We start from the raw sequence: 23072 nt of genomic DNA on the forward strand, positions 1-23072 counted from the left end.
CTAAGAGGGTTAGGAAATAGGGGAAGCACATGGATATCTTATGAGCAGTAAGTATCTTTGCCCCAGTGGGGTGGGAGCAATGTCCTCCCGAACCCGACTGCTCAAATCCTTCCCAACGGCACTCGCAAAGATAGGTGTAGCCAGTCTTTTCAGAGGAGCTAAAAATGAGTTTCTCTGCTGTCAGTTCCTTCTTTACTCATAGAAAGGCATCAGTAACCACTTCATTAACAGGCCCAGATGCTCTGGCTAGAAGGCATATTCTGAAGCCCATTCCATATTGGATTAGCCATTGCACACACGACATGAGTAATCTGAGACCTTATGAGGACTTGTCGGTACTTTTCAGGTGGGTGTGATGGAAGAGAAGATAAAACTGTCCAGTCTGAAGAATGTGGACTCCACAGGCAGCTTGCACCAGAAGTATCAAGAATTGCTGAAAGCCCTGCAAAGCAAAGATGAGCTCATCAGCCAGCTGGAGGCACAGCTGGAGAAGCAGGTAGGGGCTCATGGGAGGCACAGCCTCAATTCCCCTCTCAGCATCTGCTTTGATTGGCCTCAGTGTCTCTAGTCCTCCTGGGCTTGAGTCCTGGAAGGATAGGAAACTCATTCTTTCATGAGACTGTTCTTTCATATGGTGGTCGTTAGTGTCTTTTTCACATCTGTTCGCTGGAAGCTAGAGGAATATAGAGGAAGTGCACCTGGAAGGGAATGTCACCCCTGCTGCTTTCTGCTCTCTGAGGAAATTGGCATGAGTCACTGATTCTCATTTTATACCTTTATACAGTGGAGGTTATGAAACCTCTGAGGTTTGGGGGATAATTACCCTCAGGTATCTGTGTATGATATCAGACACGTGGTTGGGGCTTTGTAAGGAGATCTTTTCCTTCTCTGTGGTGGCCTTGTGCCCAGCCAGCATGTGCTACTTGATACTTGGCTGTAGCATAACTGAAATGGCATAGGATTGAATTGTCAGCAGCTAGTTGGTCAAACTTTCTTAATGAACCTGAACAGGCAGAGAACAGAGTTGCCACTGAAAATGAAGACTTTTCATGAGGACATGGGAGCCTTACAGAATGCTGTCTGGTGCCGCTGCAAGCACAGGGCATAGTTCTGCTCATGTATATATAGCTCTTTCTCTGTAGGGCAATAGAGTTCTTGGAATTCTCAGGCTGATGTGTGTGCTGTAAGCACTGAACTCTGTACTCTTACTTACCCTCAGACTGGCCCAGCAAGAGGGGGATATCTTATCTCTCTTTTAGGAGTACAGATTCAAACCCAGAGAATTAGGTTTACTGCCTAATATTTTACAGCAAGCAAGTTTCATGTAGAATCAAAACTTATATTTTCATTTTATCCTTGGCTTCCTTTTTAGGCAGCTCCCCCCGCCCCTCCCAGCACTGATAACTCACACACAACTCTTATGCATGGTGCATGATCAGCGACATTAAAATCCTTGCTCCTAGGGACTTCCGGAACTCCTCTGGCCCCTCTGCTACTTCCTGTGACCAGACTTCTTCATGGTCTTGTTATCACCATCATGTAGCCCAATGTGGTTCTGAACTTCTTATCCTCCTGCCTCTACCTTCCAAGTGCTGGGATAATGGACACATCCTACCGTGTCTTCTCTATCCCATTCCATCTCCTTTGTCACTGGCTTCCTCTGCCCAGCTTTCCCCTGGTGCCGTCTTAGCACCCATTCCCAATAACCAGCCCGTGGGGGAGTTGGGAGACTACATGTGTGTTCACTGTCAGGGTCCCAGCAGGTCTAGGCAGTTCCTTCCAGTCACTGTCAGCGAATTGTAACCGTCAGCACTCACTGAACACTCCCTTACTGGGTGTGCCCTGTATGCACTGATTTTAGAGAATCTTTCTCCTCTGAGTGGCTCTGAGTTGGAAAAAGTGGCAGCATTTGGATGGCTGATAGGGTAGAATGACTTGCTCCCAGGTTAGGGGGAAAAATGTTTACAATAGTAATCAGTAGATAAAGAGCAGACTGCTGAGGTAGAGATCAGGAGTCCACTGGTTTTTTTGTATTTAGCCAAAGAATTTAATTGTTTTTTTGGCTTTGCATACCATATAGCCAATGTTGCCCCAGGTCAGCTGTTTACAGTGTGAAGTCAACATTGATCTGTAAATGAGTGGCCATGGCTATGTTCCAATAAAGCTTTATTTATAAAAACACGTGGGAGACAAACAGGTGGAAGACTTGGGTTTGGCCTCAGGGCGATTGTTTAAAGGTCTTTCTTGGTCTTCACATCCCCAGCTCCTTTCCATAGCTCTTTGGTTTGGAGTCTGTATCTGTCATCTGAGAATTGCCAGGCAGTTTCTCCTCGAAGTTCAACAGGAGCCATTTTTGCTCCACTCTGAACATCTCAGGGGCCACCACTTGCTCCATTCTGTTTAGGCGGAAGTTCTTATGTAAGCTGGCTGATGTGTGTGCTGTAAGCACTGAACTCTGTACTCTTACTTACCCTCAGACTGGCCCAGCAAGAGGGGGATATCTTATCTCTCTTTTAGGAGTACAGATTCAAGCCCAGAGAATTAGGTTTACTGCCTAATATTTTACAGCAAGCAAGTTTCATGTAGAATCAAAACTTATATTTTCATTTTATCCTTGGCTTCCTTTTTAGGCAGCTACCCCTGCCCCTCCCAGCACTGATAACTCACACACAACTCTTACGCATGGTGTGTGATCAGCGACATTCCGCCGCTGAGCCATACATATCCTCAGGTTTCACTGCCTCTGTGTGCAAACCCTTTCTCGAGACAAAAGCTTACTTATGGCGATGGCTGTCCTGGATACACAAGTAGACCCAGGCTGGCCTCAGACTCAAAAATCCGACTACCTCTGCCTCCCCAGTACTGGAATTAAAGGCCTGACTAGATGAACACCTTTTCAGTTATTGATTTTTTTGAGAACTACTACTTCTGTGTTCGCTTAACTCTTTTTTTCTTTTTCTTCTTCTTCACTGTAAGGGTAATGTATGCTATGGTAAAAAAAAAAAATACACATCATCCAGAAGGGTCTAAAATGGTGGCGTGTTTCCTCTTTCCCCCATGCTTCCTGCTTGTCTCTTGTGTATCAAAGCTCAGAAGTGACTCATGCTGTGGCTGCGCCATGTTTACCGTAGCGACTCCTGTTGGTGGGCACTCAGGCCGGATCTGGGTTTGGGTTCCTATGTTGCGTGGCTGTCTCAGATAGTATTGCCGTAAGTGTTTCCTGTGCAGTGGTTCAAGGGCATGTATGTATGTATGAAATGTTGGCACTTGATGCTAATTGTCTCCACAAAGACCTTGCAAGTTTGTGTGAGTGTTGCTCCCGGAGTTGTTGACATCTGGGGGTAATACCAAGTTAGTGTGATAGAGGGAACTGCCATCTGTATACCTCAATTCTGGTTGAGCTTCACAGCCTTTCATGAGTTCTTTTATTTTTGACTCTCTGTTCACAGTCTTTGCATGTTTAGCATGTTTATTTGATTGTTCATGGTAAATACCCCTTTTTATGTGTGTTGTCTTTGTTACAAATCCATCTCCAATAGGACTTTTGTTTTCAAAAAGGCTCTCGCTATTTGCCCAGGCTGGTCTTGAACCTGTGTTTAATTGCCTTTCCCACCTCAGTCTCCTACATAGGTGAGTGTCTAGGTATACACTGCCATGGCTGGCCCTCCACTGGTATTTTAGTTTATTTAGCTGCTTTTCTTTCATTGCACAGCAATTTATAGTGATGATACGTGGATTTATTATTTAGTTTTTTTCCTGCTTGGGTTTCTGGAATTTGTATTCTGTGTAGGAAAAAGCCTTTCTTGCTTTAAGTTTGATCAGGTTTTTGTTGTTAGTCCAGTCTAATCTTGGGATCCACCTACCCGAGCCCCTGAGTGCTGAGATTGTCGGTGTACAGTTTCATGCCCAAGAAGAATATGTTTAAAAATCATGACAGAATTAATTTTCTCAGCTCCCTTGTCCCGTCCAGTCACTGCGTTCCTCCTCCTGCCTTCCCTCTTCCCTTGCTGACTGCTGTAATTAACTGAAGGCTTTCTCTTTGCAGAAGCAGACAAGAGCTGAAGAAGCCAAAATTGTTCAAGAAAAAGCTGCAAAGATCAAGGAATGGGTGACAGTAAAGTTAGCTGAGGTGAGTTAAAAATCTCAGCCTCTGCCTTCATGCTGTTAACCACCAACGGATCCTGTGGGGCTGAGATTCAGACACACCTTTTCTGTCTCTGCTTAGTGTCTTTCTGATCACTTCCCCTTCCTTTTGTCTTGGTCAGCCTTCTTCCAGCCTATTCCTGGGTCTGAGGTTGGAAGAAGGGGTTACTAGCTGGAAGTTTCTGAGAATCCTCTCAGCTTCTTTTTAGTGAGCACACTCAATGCCGTTTATTCTCTCTCGGTTCTCTTTTTAAAGTATTATAAGAAATACTGAAGAAATGGCTCCTCCTTGCAAAGGGCCTGAGTTCGGTTCCCAATAACTAAGTTGGGTAGCTTACAACTTCTTGTGCCTCCAGTTCCAGGGCCTCCAGCTCCCTGGCCTCCACAGACCCTTGCAGACACACATGCATACACACACACACAAACTAAAAATAAAGCTTTATATGTGTGTATATATATATATATATATTAACCATATATATATATGGTTAATCTTGACACGGCTGCACTTACCTTTAATCCAGCACTTGGGAGGCAGTGAGACCCTGTCTCAAAACACTTGTGTAAAGTACACACAGACTTTGCCATATTAACTGCTTATGAAGTATCCAGTGCAGAGGTCCTAAGCGCCTAGAGGACAGCATAGTGTGTGCCCATCACCACCACTTATTCCCAGAGCTCCGCACCCAGACAGAAACTTTGCCGCACCAAGCACCTCGGGTTCTCCCCTCTCTCAGCCCCTTTCCCCCCTCGCCAAGCATTTTGTAGTTCATCACTGGCTACAGCTGGATTTAGGGAGCTGGGAATAGACAGCATTACCAGCAAGCAGACAGGGCTCTTCCTAAACAAGCGAACAGACAAGGTGGTCATAGGAGCAGCAGCTTCAGAATCACCTAAGTTGTTGATGGAAGTGAGATGCAGTTTTCTGTGTATGTGTTATGTTTCCCAGAAAGAAAGAAAGGAAAAAAGAGAAAATGAACAGTTCCAGGACAGCAGAGGCTACATACAGACTCTACCTTAAAAAAAAAAAAAAAAATTAACTGCAGTGATGTATCCAACTCATGGTGTGTACACACACACACACACACACACACACACAGAGAGAGAGAGAAAGAACTAGAAAAGAAAGTACAGGTGCTGTGAAATGGTGCCATGTGCTGTTTTTCAAGGATTTGGACTCTGAGGCTTTTGGGGGTTATACACATGAGGAAGCAGAGACTGGGTATTAAACGCAGGGCCTCCAGCATGCTGGGCATGTGCTCCACCGACTGACACGGCCCTTTAAACCTTCATTTTCTTTTTGCCCAGCTTGAGATGGAGAATCAGCACCTGAAGACCTGTAACCAGCAGCTGGTGGAGCAGGTGGAAGCCCTTCAGGATGCTCTTGAGGGTAGGTAGGCCAGGCGTGGGCAGCCACGGCAGGGCGTACGACAGAATGGAAGCCGTTCTCACCGGGTGTGCCTGGTTTTGTCTTATCCACAGATCTCCGGATGACACCTTCAGAGAAGGTGCTAGTGGTCCCTGAGGGAACCCCAGAGGAGGATCCTGTCCCTTCAGGGCCGGGAGCCCAGCCAGTGGAGCAGGACAATAATCTCCATCCCCAAACTTTGAAGATGGCCGTGCCTGCGCCTTCCCTGTGTACCCTGAAGAGCAAGGACTCTGTGTCAGAAACCAGAAGCCTCGAGGACTTCAGCATGGTCCACCCCGGGGAAATAGCAGAGGCCAAGAACCTTAAACCACATCTTCAGAGAGAGGGCTCTCCTAGCCAGCAGTTCATGAAGCCGCGCACCCCCAAACACGAGTCAGCCTCTTACAGGGAAGTTCTGGTCACTGCTCAGGGAGGAACATTCCCTGGAACCAAGATCTCTGCCAGGGAAGGTGGCCCTGGTAGTAGCCTGACCCTGCCAAAGGTGCGGGCTTCCAGCATCTCCCAGAACAGCTTCCAAGTGGCCAAAAGGCACCACAGTCAGCCCCAGGTGGGCCCTGGGCATTTTGACCATGTGGTAAGCATTGAGATTGGGGCCCTGTCAGCCCTCCACTCATCTGGCTTCTCCAAGTCTGAAGCAAGAGCTAAAGCCCGGGAAGACACAGAGAAGATGGAGATGGAGGAGCCATCTCCAGCAGGGAAGCAGGAAGAAAGAGAGCGCTCGCAGCTCCCCAGAGCTGAGCTGGAGGACAAGCCACCTACTCCCCCACTGCACCGGTTTCCATCCTGGGTAAGTGACTGCATCGGGGTTGGGCAGGGGGCGGGGCCAACCACAGGCATGGACTTCACTGAGAATAGCCAGGGCTGAGCTTGCAATAAGGCTCATCCTCACAGCTGGGTGCTTTGCGCTTCCCCCACTCCCCGCCTCGAAGGCAAGTAGAAGTGAAGAGCTGTGCCCAAGATCAAGCCACTGGTCTTGAATTTCTGCCTGGGAACCTGGGCAAGTTACTAAAGCTCTAGACCAAGTTTCCTATCTCCAAAATGGGGCAGCCATGACTGCTAATAGGGCTTATTTATTTATATTTAATGTGGGGGGCAGATGTCATGCACCATGGTTTGTTCCCATGTAAAGGTCAGAGGACAAGTAACAGGAGTCAGTTCTCTCCTCCCACTGTGCAGATTCTGGAAATCAAACTCAAGTCATCAGGCTTGATGGCAAGTGCCTTTACCCACCGAGGTATCTTGCTGTTTTTACTAATAGAGTTCCTTGGAGAATTAAACGTATATTTAGGGGCTGGAAAGATGGTTCAGCTCTTCCAAAAGACCTAGGTTTGAGTCCAACCACCCACATGGTCGCAGCTCACAACTGTCTGCAACACTTTCAGGAGATCAGATGACCTCCTCTGGCCTCCTTAGGTACCAAGTTCACAAGTGGTGCTCAGACATACATGCAGACAAAGCTCCCTACATATTTAATTATTAATTAATTAACTAAAATACGTATTGAACAGTGCTTGTAAGTGGTTAGTGGTCTCTCATTGCTATTTTTGTCTCTGAGCCTTAGCTTCCTTATAGGCAACATTCTCTACAGTGATAGGATGTCTAGGGTGGAGGTGGGGATCCAGATATAAAAGTCTGAACATCCATCCATACAGAGCGAAGGTGGGTGTTGGGAACAGGGGGTCATTCTTTCTGCTGTTCCACTTCTCTGTCTGACATCTAAAGCAGGGAGGGTAGACTATACTTCAGGTCGCTGGTGGGGGTGACACAAAGGCTGGCGCAGAGCCTGGCATTCCCGAATGTCCTCATCTGTGTGGGGGAAGATGGAAGCCGCTGCAGCCACTTCTGCAGGGCACCTTAGTGAAGGAAGGAGGTCTGGCTGCCTAGAAGCATAGCCCCAGTGCTCTAGCTGCACTGCCCCCTAGGGACACGGACACAGATGCCAGTCTTTTAATCCAGCCCAATGCTACAGGTGTGTTAGGACCCCTCCTGGCAGCAGAGAGAATGGATCCTCTTAGGTGGGGTGGAGGCCCCTGTGTCAGCAGCACGATCCCAGGTCTCCCTCCGTGTGAAGTGCTTTTGGCTGTGCCCTTACCAGCAACTGCAGGCCAGCTTGCTGGTTGCTACAAGACCAGCTGGGAGACTCAAATCGTGGCTGTCAAGCAAGGTTGGAAATCAGGACAGTAGGTGAGAAACTGTGGCACCACTGGTGGCAGCCATGGCTGCTGGCTCTGTTCTTCATTGCTATCTTGTCCTACACTCCTGAAGCTAGATGGGGACAAAGGAACATTCAGACAGAGTGCTGCCAGAGAGGTCTGTTCAGTAGGGGTTATCTGAAAGAAAGTTTGTATATGTCTGCCACTGTGGTGGTTTAGGGTGACTCTTATATAGCCAGGTATGGTGGCACACACCTTTGATCCCAGCACTAAGGGAGGGTGAGGCAGGCATATTACTATAAGTCCAAGGCCAGCCTGGTCTACAAACTGAGTCCAGTACATCCAAGGCTATACAGAGAAATCCTATCTTGGGAAAAAAATTGAAGAAAAGAAAAAAGAGTGGTTCTTATGTTTTTCCCAGGCATGTTTAAGTGTGTAGAAGAGTATGTGTGTTAAGACTCAGTGTCAGGTCTTCCCACCGACCCCCCTGCCTCCAGCTGGCACCCAGGAACCCCAGTTACCAGCAGTGCAGTGTAAGAAGATGCTCCTGTGTTCAGTCCCCTTTGTAACTTGCTTCTTCATGAAAGAAGACATACTGCCAGCTATGTGTCCCTAGCCAAGCTTAGGTGTCCCCCTCAGGCAGGGCCAGCCAGGCAGTAACCACCAACACAGTCAGGAATTCAGAGGACGTCCTCAGTCCAGGTAATTGGTGGGTCAGTGCAGCTTCTTCCGTTTGTACAGCTCTTTTTCTCGTAATCCTCTCAACAACTGTGTGAGGGAGACTCTCGTCCTTTGTCCAACAGAACTGTCTTTTGTTGGCCTTCCTCCCTCAACCTTGAGTTCGTTTCCTTTATGAAGCGGGAGCCTGTCCTTGGTGTAAGTCCTTGCATGATCACTACAGAGATATCTACGCCCAGCCACTCCTCACCCTTGATGTATCTGCCCTGCCTGAGCATAGGCGTTCTGCCCCAGCACTGCCCTGCCTCAGGGTCTCTCTGCTGTCTTCTACCTGTCTTGTCATATCATTCCACATCATCCCCAGCTGCCCCCCTGCCCTCGCCCCCCTGGGCCACACCACAGGTTTCATCCCAGTCCCTTCCTTAGTTGCTTCTCTGATACAGCATGGCCGACTTTCCTGGTCAGGCCCATATGAATCACCAGTCACCTGAGGGGTTTTGCAATTCCCTGTAGGGCAAGTGAAGCAAACAGCTCTGTAGCAGCCTGGGAGGGCCTTCTAGGCTGTTGAAAGCAAAACTGTCTGGCTCTTGAGTCCTTCAGACCCAGGGGCATGCATAGTTTCTGCAGAAGTGTCTTACTTAGGGGTCTGGAGGCCTGTTTGGCTCCAGCAGCTTTGTGTTTGGCCTTGGAAACCTAAGGTATGAGCATTGCTACTGTAGGAAGCTAATATCCCCTAGCCTCCAAATAGCTAAATTACAAAAGTATGTCTATCTCCCTGTGACTCTTCTTCCCCACTGTCAACACTCTTAACCTCTGGTTGAGACCCAGGAACCCAACCAACTCTAAAACAGGCAAGAATGCAAGACATGGAAAGACAAAGTTCTCTTTCAACCTCCTTTGCCTCAAGGGGAAGGGTGGAGGCCAGAGGGTGTGAATATCCATTGGGCATGGGTCACGTGCCAGGCATGAAATGTCTGTAATATACATTTACTTATATTTGTATATTGTATTATACACTAATTACTTCACTTGATTCCATCGAGCAGACCCTTAAAAGGTCAGCAATATTTTAGAGCTTAGAAAGTGAGGCTTAGAAATGAGGAAACTTGTTTGCAATTCTTCAGCCAGTAACCAGCTTTCCCTGAGTAGCAAACCCAGGTCTGCCTACCCCCAGGAGAGTGTTTTCCCTCCACTCTCTTGGAAGGGCTGAGGTGAGCATAGTCCCTGACCACCTTGGACTTTTTATTTCAGGAGAGCAGGATCTATGCGATGGCCACGTCAGGCATGCAGCTCTCAGATGTGTCTTCCCGAAGTAATTCTGCCTGCTGCGGTGAGTCCAGGTGGGGTGGGAGGGGCCTAAAATGCCCCTGGTGGGCCTGGCTCCCATTCCCTGGGGTGCAGCAGGCAACCAGAAAGGGGATTATATACATTCAGTTTATCACCTAGCAGGGAGGGACCCTCCAGTCCTGCCTTCCACCTCTTAGTGCTGCCCTCCTGCAGGACTGAACTGGACAGGAAGAGCCCTGAGCCCCACAATTGAGATGGGCACTGCCCACTGGCTCAGGAGTCACCGAACCCCTCTAGCACCTGCAGTAATAGGCACACACTTGTAACTCTTTCAGCAAGGGTGGGACATGAAACAAGCTTCCTGGAGAGGAAGTGGTTAAATGGCTTGGGTTCTGTGGCGATGGGTCCTTCCTCCTTGGAGATCATGATCCTCAGGGAAGTCAAGGGAACAAAAATCAGGGAGAGACGATAATTAAGGCTTTGCCCAGTGGCCTCCCCAACCCTCTGGCTGAGTTGTGCCCCCATGCCCCCAAGTTCACCTCCTTCCTCTTTTCCCCCCAGCTGCAGGCCCCCCTGCCCTTGCGTTCCCCGGAGCTTTCTCTGGCCTTGTCTACAAGAATGTCACTGTGCCCGTCTACACAGCGCTGAAGGGGGTAAGAACCTGCAGTGAAAAGAGGGGCCGTCCCCATCGGAGAAGCCTCTGCTCTGTACAGTGCTTGCCTTGGGGCCGGAGGGTCAGGCGCTGTCACATGACCACAGTCCGGGAGCTCAGCATACCATGTGTGTTGTTTTCTTTTTGGAAGAAAACAAGTTTATTCAGTTCACTGGGTGGGGTTAACAAGCCAGGAAGCAACAAGAGTTGCTGCCCACCCATCATTTTGTCATAATTTATAATTTATCATAAAAATTCATCGTGTAGCTCCAACATGAGATTTTCATCTTTTTGCCACTGGATTTTGTTTGTTTTTGCAGTGCCTGAGTTAGGGCCTCCTCTTGCCAGACGGAACTATACCACTGAGCTACATTCCCAGTCCTTGTTATTCGGCTTTAAACCATATTAGTAATGCTTCACAAAGTTTTTTTCTTAGAAGAATAAAAACACAAAAGTAAAAGTAAAACTTTTTCTCACATCGCTTTCCCCAATTCCTAAGCTCAAAGTCAGCTATCCGTAAAGCGCCGGAGTTTACTCTCTCAGGCCTTCTAATGCCTCTGTGGCTGAGTTAGAGAGATGCATGTGTGCCCTATACATACTCTGTCCTTCCTTCCATTTCTCTCCCACTGTCACTCTCGTCCTGTCATACTTGAAAGCACACACATGTTCACAAAGCGATCCTCCACACATTAGCCTATGTCTTGGCTACTCACCCTCCATGCTTTCTGTGTGTTATCCCTAGTGTAGACAACACTGTGACTGCCTTAGGTCTCCCTCCACCGATTTACAGTAGGCTGTATCTCTGTCTTTTTAAAAATGTTGCAACGAGTACCATGTTTCTGTCCTGACACAGTTCTAGAGATGGAATTGCTGGGCAGGTTCTTCGAATGCTTTAGATTCTGATGGGTTCTGCCAATTTAGTTTCTAAAAGTGCTCTGTGAGCTGGAGCTGGAGCCCTGTGATAGTGCACTTGCCTAGATAGAGTGAGGCTTGTGTTTTGTCTTCAGCACTAGCCCCCACCAAAAAAAGGAGAAAACAAAAACTTCAAATGCTTTGTCACAATAGAGGGTTTTTTTGTTTCTTTGTTTTGGGTTTTGTTTGTTGTTTTGAGACAGGGTCTCACTGTGTATCCCCAGCTGGCCTGGAACTCACTATATAGACCAGGCTAGCCTCAAATTCTTGCCTCTACCTCCTGGGTGCTGGGATTAAAGTCATGTGTCACCACACTCAGCCCAGAGTATAGGCTGTGTTCTTACCACACTCTCACAGCATCGAAAGGATCAGCCTAAGTGTTTGGAATGTCTCCCTCCCTGACTCAGTGTCCTGTCTCACACTTGCCCTTTAACGGAAGAAACAGGAGCTCTCTGGGGAACCACAGAAGTGAGGAAGGGGAGTGGGGCCCCCAAAGAGCAGCGTGGAGGCAGGAATGAGGGCAGGAAGGGACTTGGTACTGCTTGGGACTACCATGTAGTCGGCAGCGCCTTGGCTGGGGTGATGGCCTCATGGTAGCCCCAGACAGGCTGTGTGGGCACAGCGGACAGCTGTTGTGTGGAAAGGGACTTGTTTTGAAGCCTGAACTGTAGTGGGAGGTGCCTGTCTTGCAGAAAGCCACACAGATCAGCAATGTGCCCTTTGTGGATGAGTCCTCTGGGTCTGATGATGACTGCGGCTCTCAAGCGAGTTTCCGGATGTCGGTCCCCTGCTCTGAGTATAGGAAGACCAGTGGACTAGGCAGCCCCCGGGCCATCAAGAGAGGTACAGAGAGTGAGAGGGAATGTTCAGCCTTTTCCTGCTTGATCTCTGCCTGGGGTCCTGACCAGTTTTACCCTCAGCTCCAGACTCAAGGGAAATCCTAGAGGGTAATGAAAGCCTTGCATCTCTGACCATATGGGTATTGGAAATTGTGTGAGACCCCGGCCTTGATTCTCTCTCCTGTGGCCAGGAGTCTCCATGTCCTCATTGAGCTCCGAGAGTGACTATGCCATCCCTCCTGATGCCTGCTCACTGGACAGTGACTACTCAGAGCCTGAGCACAAACTCCAGCGTACTTCATCATACTCCACTGACGGGGTGAGCACAGTCCACGTGTGAATGGGGAAGGGCATTGGGTAGGAGTAGAGCTGAACAGAGGCTGCCTGGGCCTCAGTACGCATACAGGAAGCAGCAAGAGGGGAAGGACACAGGGATGGTAGAGAGAAGACCTATAGGAGTTACAGACAGCTGTGCACAGACCCCAAGATGAAGAAAGATCAGTTCAAGTCCAGGAACTCCTCAGACCCCACGAGGGTTTGCATGTTACCTTGTTTCATCTCCACCCTGACCCTCAGATGCTGGCACGAGCTGACAGTTAAGCTTTTGTGCCAGGTGCTGCCTCAGTGCCTGCCTTGTGCTTCGTGTCTCGTTTGCCTCATGGTCCTCTTGGTTCTTGCTGTGTTTTATGGATGAGCCTGTGGCTTAGAGACCTACAGGCTTCCTCCTGCCTATGATGCCTTGAATGGCCTTCCTCCTCTTGGCTGGTCTTCATAAAAGAATCTGGCCTTTCCATCAGAGCAGCAGTTCTCAATCTATGGGTGTCGACACCTTTGCGGGTGTCAAACAACCCTTTACAGAGGTTGCATATCAGATATCCTGCATATCTGATTATCTGATATTTACAGTATGACTCATAACAATAGCAAAGTTATAGTTATGAAGTAGCAGCAAAAATAATTTTATGGTTGGAGGTCACCACAACATAGGAACTGTGTTAAAGGGTCACAGCATTAGGAAGGTTGCGAACTGCTTCCCTAGAGGCTAGTTTAGATGTCACTCTTCTGAAGCCTTCCCTGGTCAGCTTCTCTCCTACTTGCAGCCCCTGACGTCCCGTGTTCTCGGCGTGGGCTAGGTGTTCATCCCTCAGTCATCCCTGGGACCCTTTCCATGGTAGTACTAGCATACTTTATTCAGTTTTCTCTGGATCTCATCAGTGTATAGAAGCCGGAAATAAATCTCATAACAGGTGGTCAGTAATTTTCTTAACAAAAGATGTCAGTGGTGGCCGAGACCATTTTGCCCTGAGTGGTGTCCAGCAGCCTGATGTGACTTCTTCTTTACCCCTTTTGTCCTTCCACACCTCAGGGTTCTGACGTGACTTCCCCCTTTTGTTCCCTCTTCCCTCCTTGCTTTCCCCCTCAGGAGGCACTGGAAAAGTCGGGCTACCTGCTGAAAATGGGGAGCCGAGTGAGGACGTGGAAGAGGCGCTGGTTTGTCCTGAGACAGGGACAGATCCTATACTACAAGTCCCCGGTGAGACGCTCCCTGGATCACCCCACAAGTGTGCAACCACAGCCCAGAACTGTGTAAGGGGCTGGTGGGAGGGCACTGTGGCTCGAGGCCTGGCCTTCGGCGGTGCCGAGCCACATAGGAGACCCTGAGGTGGTCACCTATGCTTGAAACAAGCCGGGAGACTATCAAGGCAGCCCTAGGCCAGTTGGCTACCAATTTCTTCTTCCTTCAGAACTGATTTTCTCTTGTGCATGGCTTTGTAAAAGGATGTCCCCAGGCTGCCCTTACCTTTTCTGGGTTGTTCTAACAGAAAAATCCATTGCTTCTTCTTCCTTCCTCCACTGCCTGCAATTGAGGACCCTTGAATAGTATGAACTAGGTTGGGAGAACCAATCATAATGTTTCTATTTATTTATTTATTTATTTATTTATTTATTTATTTTTATAAATTACAGTTTATTCACTTTGTATCCTGCTGTAGCCCCCTCTCTCATCCCCTTCCAGCCCACCCTCTCTCCTTCATCTCCTCTGATGCCCCTCCCCAAGTCCACTGATAGGGGAGGTCCTCCTCCCCTTCCCTCTGACCCTAGCTTATCAGGTCTCATCAGGACTTGCTGCATTGTCTTCCTCTGTGGCCTGGTAAGGCTGCACCCCTCTTAGGGGAGGTGATCGAAGAGCTCATTTTACTGAGTTCATTTCAGACACAGTCTTTGTTCCCCTTACTAGGGAACCCACATGGATACTGAGCTGCCATGGGCTACATCTGCTCAGGAGCTGCCATGGGCTACATCTGCTCAGGAGTTCTAGGTTATCTCCATGCATGGTCCTTGGTTAGAATAATAATGTTTTTTAAAGAGGACAAAAAGGATTTGTCTCTTGTAAAACTGTTGGCTTGATAGGCGCTGTCTTTGGCTCCACGTTAAGGATTCTAGGCCTTCATTCCTTGATGAAAACATGCCTTTATCAATTAGTAGTGGCTGTAGTAATGCTGAAAGGATAATAGTGACTTATATGTCTTCCATGGCCCACTGAGTGGCTGGGACTGTAGGTACACATCACCATAATAGCTCAGTAAAGGACAAGGAGGGTGCTATAGATGGCTTCTTAGAGGCTCACTCTGCTTTTGGAGATCTTTTGAAGCCTGGGTTAGAGAGTCTCATGTTCCTAATTATGGTTCTGTTTTGCTAGAATCTGGAACAGGTCACTCACTCACTGTCCCATGGCCAGGGAAGCTTGGGAGTCACATTTTACTTTGTGCCTTTGACCTGGCATAAGAAATGGTGATCTGAGAAGCCTCCAAACTCCAATGTTTCCTGTCTTCGCTCCTTTTTTTTATAGAGTGATGTCATCCGGAAACCTCAAGGTCAAGTAGATCTGAACTCTCATTGCCAGATTGTTCGAGGGGAAGGAGCCCAGACGTTTCAGGTAAGCCTGCTTGCCGCAGCTAGGTTTTAGACCTATTGATTGGTGTTGGATTTGGATATGACTGTGATTGAAGCAAAGATGAGGTGAAAGTAAACATGAATAAATGATTTTATACTAGGAGAAGGATATATAATCTTAGGTTGTGAGCATGAGAAAGAAGAGACAGAATGAGAGATGAAGGGAAGAAAGTCAGAGAGGAAAAGAAGGGAAAGAGCAGATGGCAAGGGGGAAGGCCCAGCAGTTTGAAGGATCCATGCTGTCTCTCTTTCGATCACTGGCTCTAACCCCACCCACCCCCCACCCCACAGCTCATCTCTGAAAACAAAACCTACTACCTAACAGCGGAGTCCCCCAGCCTCCTGGAGGAATGGATCCGTGTCCTACAGAGCTTGCTGAAGGTGCAGGTCACTGGACCTCCAGCCCTGCACCAAGGTGGCACCAAGCCTACCGTGAAGGGCTGGCTGACCAAGGTACAAGGTGGAAGTGGTAGGAAGGTAATGGGAACCAGGCATGGGGATACCCAGACATGGTGGGCTCCTTTCTCCAAGAGCTACATCCCCGTTAGCGGGTCGGCCCTCCAACATGGCCTGAGCGTACAAAATGATGGTGGTGATTCTGGAAACAGAGATGGGGGCTGTCAGAACCACTGCTCTCAAGACAGAAGGAAAAGAAATGCTTTTTCTTAATGTTTAGGACATTAGGCATTGCCCCCGCAGTGTAGCTAGCTGTGTCAGGATTAACAATTCAAAGAAAAGACCTGGGTAAAGCCAGTGCGGCCACCATCTGAAGACTAGCACCCCAGGTTTGCCTAAAGGCATAATAATTAGGGCTTTTCTGGAAGCAAAGAAAGTTAACTAGGAAGCACACAAACAGGGCTGAATGCTGTCAGGAGCAGTTACTGTATTCAGCAAGCTCGGTGCTCACAGACTCTTCTGAGTCTCTGCTGCTCTGTCATCCTCAGTTGCTGTGCCCTGGTGAGTAATGGTACCTTACCCGGGACTTCAGACTGCTAGGGCTTCTGTTTACCTTGCAGCATCCTTATGACTGTTGCCTATGGGAACTAGCAGGCTCTTCCCATATGCATCTTCTGATTTCCTGGATAATCTCACTGGCGGGGCCTAGGCAGTGTATGAGTGTATGAGTGTATGAGTGCCACCATACACACCGTAGCAAGCTCACTGTCAAAGGTGACCTGACTTTGGCAACCTTCCCTGTGGCCTGTCTTGGCTAGCCCCGGATTTATTTTGGAGTCCTGGTTCTAATGGAATCCCTTTGCTTGCAGGTAAAGCATGGCCACTCCAAGCTGGTCTGGTGTGCCCTCGTTGGGAAAACCTTCTACTACTACCGGAGTCATGAGGACAAGGTATTTCACCCACTTCCTAACGGCGCCACCTCCAAACTGCACAGCTGCATGCCACTGATGGCAGTCCCTAGCTCACCTTCTATCACACCACACCCTACAACAAATACAAAGGTCGGCTGTCTGGCTCCCTCCAGAGCAACGTGACCAGCATCATGGCCAGAGTGCTCAGGTGGTACTTCCTAAAGCACAGTATTCTGGGTTGGGCCTGGCTGCAATGCCTCTGGTTTGGGCCTGGCTGCGATGCCGCTGCTTCCATCTCCTCAGCCTGCCCTGTGCCCATATCTGTGATAGCCAGCCCTATACGGTCTAAGCATTCAGAAAAGGAGAGCCTCCTCTCTACCTGTTATCCTGTTCATGTCTGCAGAGACCCCTGGGCTGCCTACCCGTGCAGGATGCTCACATAGAGGAAGTAGATCGATCCTGTGACTCAGACGAAGACTACGAGGCTGGGGGAACTGGGCGGTTGCTCTCCTCCCACTGCACCCTGGTGATCCACCCCCCGGAGCACAGTCCCACCTACCTCCTCATAGGCACCAAGCATGAGAAGGTAAGGGAGGAGCTTGACCTCTGTGGTTCCCTCCTCTCTCTTCCAGACATTTCCAAATTCAAGTTTACTTTCCTTTGGACACTGAATGGGGAATATTACTTTTGATTATCTTTGGAACTCATTCATTCCAAGTGACCAGCATCTCTTCATCATGGGCCATGACACAGAGCCACAAACTTAGAAATTTGGGGTTATATCCACCCAATTCTGTTGTCCTCTTTGGAGTGGTGATCTTGACTCATGCCAGCCAGGCTAAGGAAAGATAACTCTCCCCAACCCCCTCTTGCCAAGACAAGGTCTCACATAGCCCAGGCAGGATGAGCTTCTCTGCCTCCGGCTCCCAAATCCTGGTCTGACATTATTACAGGTGTACACCTCCATTCCCATCTTCAGATTACAGGCTGTGCTTTTGCAGGGGAGTAATGGGACTCAGACACAGAGCCTCACACACGTTAGACAAGCGCTCCTGTCACCGAGCTACGTCTGCCCCACATCCAGCTCTTGCCTCTTAACATCTGATTATTTTCTGTCCTTTCCCAGGATACATGGCTTTACCACCTCACAGTGGCTGCGGGTGGCAGCAGCGCCAGGGTGGGCACTGTCTATGAGCAGCTCATTGGGAAACTGATGGATGGAGAGGGAAACCCAGGTAAGGCAAGAGTGGCCATCACCGCCACTCTTCTGGGCTGTAGGGAAGTGACAGGGCGCTTACTGGACCAGAAGTAAAGAGAGCACTACTATACCTAAGCTGCGTTGAACAGAGCAAGTCCCATCCCGTGCCCTAGTGTCTGGCCTCGCTCTCTCTGGCCAGAACACTAAGGTAACCACTGCATGGGAGGGAGTCTGTCTGGGAAACAGACTTTCCAGAAACCTAGGTCAATGTTTTACTCCGTTTAATCTTGGCTTTGCCAGCTATGCAGAAGACAAGGGACGGCGGTTAGGGGAGGGGAGACAGCTGGTTAATCTATAGCTCAGCTTGTTAATAAATGAAGCCTCAGTTTGGATCAGACTAACCCAAACCTGGGCTGTGTGGGGGTCCTTATTTGGCTACTAATTCTCAGGGCTCTCGTGGACTAACCAGAGGTGCACACCACACGCGGCTCTTCCCTGCTGCTGAGGGTTGGTCCATTTCGGGTGGATACAGCTGTTCCTCCAACCTGAAACTGGACGGAAAGCCATCCCTGCAGCAGACACTTGTGCTCAAAGCTCTCAGACTCTGTTCACTTAGCCCTGTCATGACTCCTCAGCAAAGCTTTGGGAATGTGCAGCTTGTATAGTACACACCTTCCATCTGTCGATGATCAACCCGGCACAGCCCACGTTTCCCACAGAGTGAAGCCACTGCCTTCCTTGCAGGTGGAAGCCGGGGCCGGTAGGTAGGAGGCGAGTTCTCTGTAGTAACCGCACTGCTGTCTGGTCTGTGCTTTGTGCAGACTCCCCGCTCTGGAGACACCCCATACTGTGCTACAGCCGCGATGGGCTGTGTACCTCCCTCACCACGCTGCCCTCCGAGGCCTTGCAGACGGAGGCCCTCAAGCTCTTCAAGGTAATGTGGGAGTGGAGCCCAGGCCAGCTGGATATTGGTGCCCACATGTGCCCAGGCTCAGCCTGGCACAGCTTGAGCCCGCCATAGCACAGGAGCCCTGTCTGGTTGTGGTTGGTGCAAGGGTTGTGGAGAAAAGAGAAAGTCCCATGAGGTCCCATTTATGGCAGGAATATAACCCTCTTGTAGGCCAGGAGGCTCTGGGGCTTTAGGAAATGCAGCAAAATGTTCCCTTCATGAGCCATCACCCACAAGTAACACTAGAATAGACCTGGTTTGCACTACTTTCTGGACATCAGGGATTCTGAGTTAATTTACAGTCTCTGTGCCCATCTGCACTCTGGCCTTAAAAAATAAAAATAAAAAGAATTTGCTAAGTGGTTAGTGTGATGCTAAATACTCATGGTAGCAGCTCAGTGGGCAGAGGCAGGCCTTGGAGTTAAATGCCAGTCTGAGCTACATTGTGCTACCCTGTCTTGAAGGAATGTTTTCTGCTACTTTGGGCAGATTTATGTGATGGAAACATTTAAAGAAGGATCAGGTGTGCCCCTAAAGTAGCCCCTTTAGTAGAACCCGCTCCCTCTAGAGAGGGCTATCCACCAGTGAACCCGAGTCTTGAGGCTCTGCGACACCAGTGCATGTCACAAGAAAACCAGGTGATGCCCTGCCTGTGCCCACTATTGTCTCCTTCCAGTCCTGCCAGCTCTTCATCAATGTGCCTGTGGAGGCCGCCTCGGTGGACTACCACGTGTCCCTGGCACAGACAGCACTGCAGGTCTGCCTGGTTCACCCTGAGCTACAGAGTGAGATCTACTGCCAGCTCATGAAGCAGATCAGTTGCCGCCCTCCTCAGAAGTACTCTCTCATGCAGGTGGGCATACACTGGGGACCTAACAACCGGCTGGAACCATTTGAGAGAGCTGTTGAAGGGCCGGGAGGGTCATAGCAGGTGCCTAGGCAGTGTTCTCCAGTCCTAGCCAGTAGGCAGCTTCTGTGCTTCAGGTAGCTTGAGCATGGCTACCCGATCTGTGTGCAGGGTCTGCGATGGCTATCCTGGGCAGTGCCTGGCCAAGGTAGCTATCCCGGTACCTGGCAAAGAGGTCGAGGTTCTGGTTGGGGGGGGGGGGAAAGAATAGTGTAGGTTCTGTAGCTGCAAGAGCAGGATCCCGGCCCTCATCCCATGCCGCCTGTGTTCCGTGGCAGTGCTGGCAGCTCCTGGCTCTGTGCGCCCCACTCTTCCTGCCTCAGCATCACTTCCTCTGGTATGTCAAACAGCAGCTTCAACGCCATGCAGATCCCAGGTAAGTAAAAGCATTTTCCTGCCACTCCTGCACTCTTGACTGGCATGATTCAAAGGGACGGGGGGAGGGGGGGAGAAGAGGCTGGCTGACTTGACCACATCTCCCCTTAGAATTGCTCGGGGTTGGGAGACTTCAACCATCACCATGTACACATGAGCAGGTGGAGAGCTGGGCAGGCTTTAGCACACCCACGTGTGCTTGGGTATTTGGGGGGCACTCTCACATGAAGCCATACTATCTCAAATTAGCCCCAAATGTTTATTTTGTGTTCTTCTGGCTTCTGCAAGAAAATATCCACGCAGAGATGGGGGTGTAGCTGAGCCAGGGCACGAAGAAGGCCCTGGTTAGATTCCCTCGTATGGGTTTTTAAAAGGAAGGAATCAATCCATGGCAGCCAGGAGGCGCAGATAGGTGCCCAGTGACAATCTGCAGCTGGTAAGACGGCTCAGTGGGTAAAGGTGCATGCTGCCAAGGCTGAGATCAATTCCCAAGACCCGCATGGTAGGAGAACCAACTCCTACAAGTTGTCCTCTGACAACTTGTGCTCCTTCCTCAAATGAAAAATGTAAAACATCCCATACTAGTTTTCAGGTCTCTACAACCAATCCAATCCAGTTAGTTTTTCTCCTGGTTCAGTCTGAGTACGCACCCCAGGGTGCCAAGAGGGAGGAACTGCTAGAATTCCCTTCTCTGTTTTCAGAAGTGAAACTGGCCAGTATGCCACATACTGCCAGCGAGCAGTGGAGCGGACCCTGCAGACAGGAGAACGGGAGGCCAGGCCATCGCGTATGGAAGTGGTGTCCATCTTGCTGCGGAACCCCTTCCACCACTCCTTACCCTTCAGCATCCCTGTGCACTTTGCCAATGGGACTTACCAGGTAAGGGAGTTGAGCACGTGCCCTGCCCCGAGACTTCCTGTATCACTCTATAGAGACGACTTCTGAGCGCTTGGAGGCTTTCAGGTTATTAGGCACATCAACAAAAAAGATGGACATAGATGTGAGGTGGGGGTGGCTTGAGTACTGTGTGTAGGGAGAAAGGAGCATGAATCCCAAAGTGCTGTACTGTCTGGTGCCTCACAGGTAGGTCTTCCAAACCACTACATGAGCAGGGAAGCTGAGACATAGGCCAGAAAAGCACGAGATAAAACTCCCAGAATATTGAGTGTAAAGGAGTGACTAGGGCTCTGTCCAGTTCCTGCTTACAGTGGGCAGGCTCAGGTTCCTCCACATATGAATGTGGAAACCAACTGGCTTTGGCCTCTTGCCTTCACCCCTAAACCTCTCCATCACTGTGTTCAGATCCTTCCATGATCCCCAGTGACAGTTCCTCAGGAAGTTTGCTGATTCAGGGTGCCTCTCCCCATTCCCAGGTGGTTGGATTTGATGGCTCCTCCACAGTTGATGAGTTCCTCCAGCGGCTGAACCAGGAGACAGGCATGAGGAAGCCATCCCAGTCTGGCTTTGCCCTCTTCACGGACGATCCTTCAGGCAGAGACCTGGAACACTGTCTTCAAGGGCGTGTCAAGGTAAACACCCTCATCACCACCACCACCACCTACCTCTTAGCTCAGAGATACAGGTGGTGGGGACAGAGCCCGTCCAGCGTGTGCCTAACTAACTCTTCAGTGGCCTGTCTGGTACCAAGACCAAGATGTCTCCATGCCAGCGTTTCTATGCCCTCCTAAAATGTATCTGTGCGGGCAGAGAAAGCTACATGTGATGTGATCCTCATAGTCCGTCTCCCTCACAGGGCTCTGCAGCATGCAGGAGCAAAGCCTCTTAGCTCCGTGGAAGGATGAGGAGTCCCTGCCAAGCCTGCCACCAATTATGTCTGCCCACTTAGGTCAACAGCTATAACCTAGATTCAGTAGGTGCCACGTGCACTATCACCTAGCTTTTACTGTCTGCCTGTGCATTTAGGCAAACACTTACAGATTCAACCATAGTTTAGGGAGGTAGGTCCTCATGGTACCTCTGTAGGTGGAAAGCTTCTGGAAGGGACAGTTGGTCTGGAGCTCGCTCCACAAGGGCGTTAGGCATTTGTGGGAATGTACTGCCACACTGGATGGGTGCATTTGGCTCCAGCAGGTGTGTTCTTTGCTGTCCTAGAACAAAGGGTTAGTCTTTAGCAGTGGATGAAAATACTGCCGCATATCTTTCTAGCAGATGTATGGCATCTGTAAGGCTTTGGTCATAGCAGACATTTAGATGTGGACTTATTGGAAGGAGAATGTGGTGAGTGAAATAAATATGGCGCCACAATGCCATGGATTTTGACTGGGTCCTGCCTAGTCTAGTCTAGTCCCTCAAAAGGTCAGCCTTCATAAAGCCTGGGGGGTAACGATCCTTTCTTGGATGCTCACTGTATCCATGGCGCCACCTACCTCATCTGAAAGGGAACCAGTAGGCACCTCCCATCCTGGCAGCCTGAGGCCTCACAGATCAACTTTCTAATGGCAGAACCCTCACTCAGCTTGGCCAGAGTACGGCTCTGGCTGGATCTTATTCTCCTCACAAGGGGCCTTTCTGACTTCTACCTTTTGCCTCTTTAAGATCTGTGATGCCATCTCCAAGTGGGAGCAAACGCTGAAGGAGCTGCACCCCGGAAAGTCTGAGGGTGGGACCCGTGTCGCAAAGCTGGTGTATAAGAACAGGTCCTGGGAGCTGCTTGAGGGTGGGGTGGGCGTGAAGGCTCACAGATGGCAGAGCAGCTATCTCCACTCGAGGGGCCATAATGATTCAGAGAAAGCCTTCGCATTCTTGATTGGCATGCCAGCTGAGGTCTGGCTTCTCCATGTCTTCCCTGTAGGCTATACTTTCGAAGTCAAGTCAAAGGGGAGACAGAGAGAGAGCGGCTGCTACTTGCCTTCCAAACCAATGGAGAAATAGTGCAAGGAAGATTTCCAGTCACCAAGGAATTGGCTCTTGAGATGGCTGCCTTGATGGCCCAGGTAGGTTTCTTTCTGCTGCAAACACAATGAAACCTGACAGGAGACTGCAGCTCCTGTGGCAGCAAGGAGAGGAGCGACCTCCTTACTCACTGCACTTGGAGGTTGTGAGCAGGATAGGACAGGAATTGAGAAACTGGGCCTAAGTCCCAGCTTTCCTCCAGTGTAGGAGTTTGGCCAAGTCACTTCTCAGTGCTTCAGTTTTTTGTTGTGTATTTGGAAAACACAATATCCTCTCTGCCTCCAGAGTATGTACTTGAGCAATGTATGTCCCACAATGCATTTGATAAACTTTATGAACTATCCCACATTCTAAGTAGAAAGCTAGAAAGAACAC

The 23072-nt window shown here is 49.5% G+C and overlaps 1 protein-coding gene across 2 annotated transcripts in view; it reads left to right on the forward strand.

Moving 5' to 3' along the window:
• Nucleotides 1-23072, forward strand: part of Plekhh1 (pleckstrin homology, MyTH4 and FERM domain containing H1) — a 48813-nt gene that overhangs the window by 19737 nt on the left and 6004 nt on the right. For both annotated transcript variants that reach the window (XM_060387759.1, XM_021651181.2), the window contains exons 4-24: nucleotides 347-496; nucleotides 4046-4129; nucleotides 5452-5533; nucleotides 5626-6359; nucleotides 9655-9733; nucleotides 10252-10343; nucleotides 11947-12097; nucleotides 12285-12412; nucleotides 13517-13627; nucleotides 14945-15031; nucleotides 15340-15501; nucleotides 16314-16394; nucleotides 16759-16941; nucleotides 17482-17590; nucleotides 18375-18487; nucleotides 19179-19355; nucleotides 19688-19785; nucleotides 20486-20663; nucleotides 21158-21313; nucleotides 22341-22441; nucleotides 22597-22738. In XM_060387759.1, the coding sequence (XP_060243742.1) occupies nucleotides 347-496; nucleotides 4046-4129; nucleotides 5452-5533; nucleotides 5626-6359; nucleotides 9655-9733; nucleotides 10252-10343; nucleotides 11947-12097; nucleotides 12285-12412; nucleotides 13517-13627; nucleotides 14945-15031; nucleotides 15340-15501; nucleotides 16314-16394; nucleotides 16759-16941; nucleotides 17482-17590; nucleotides 18375-18487; nucleotides 19179-19355; nucleotides 19688-19785; nucleotides 20486-20663; nucleotides 21158-21313; nucleotides 22341-22441; nucleotides 22597-22738 (3198 nt within the window). The remainder of the gene's footprint in view (nucleotides 1-346; nucleotides 497-4045; nucleotides 4130-5451; nucleotides 5534-5625; nucleotides 6360-9654; nucleotides 9734-10251; nucleotides 10344-11946; nucleotides 12098-12284; nucleotides 12413-13516; nucleotides 13628-14944; nucleotides 15032-15339; nucleotides 15502-16313; nucleotides 16395-16758; nucleotides 16942-17481; nucleotides 17591-18374; nucleotides 18488-19178; nucleotides 19356-19687; nucleotides 19786-20485; nucleotides 20664-21157; nucleotides 21314-22340; nucleotides 22442-22596; nucleotides 22739-23072) is intronic.

This window comes from Meriones unguiculatus, chromosome 7, assembly GCF_030254825.1.
Source record: "Meriones unguiculatus strain TT.TT164.6M chromosome 7, Bangor_MerUng_6.1, whole genome shotgun sequence".
Lineage (NCBI taxonomy): Eukaryota > Metazoa > Chordata > Mammalia > Rodentia > Muridae > Meriones > Meriones unguiculatus.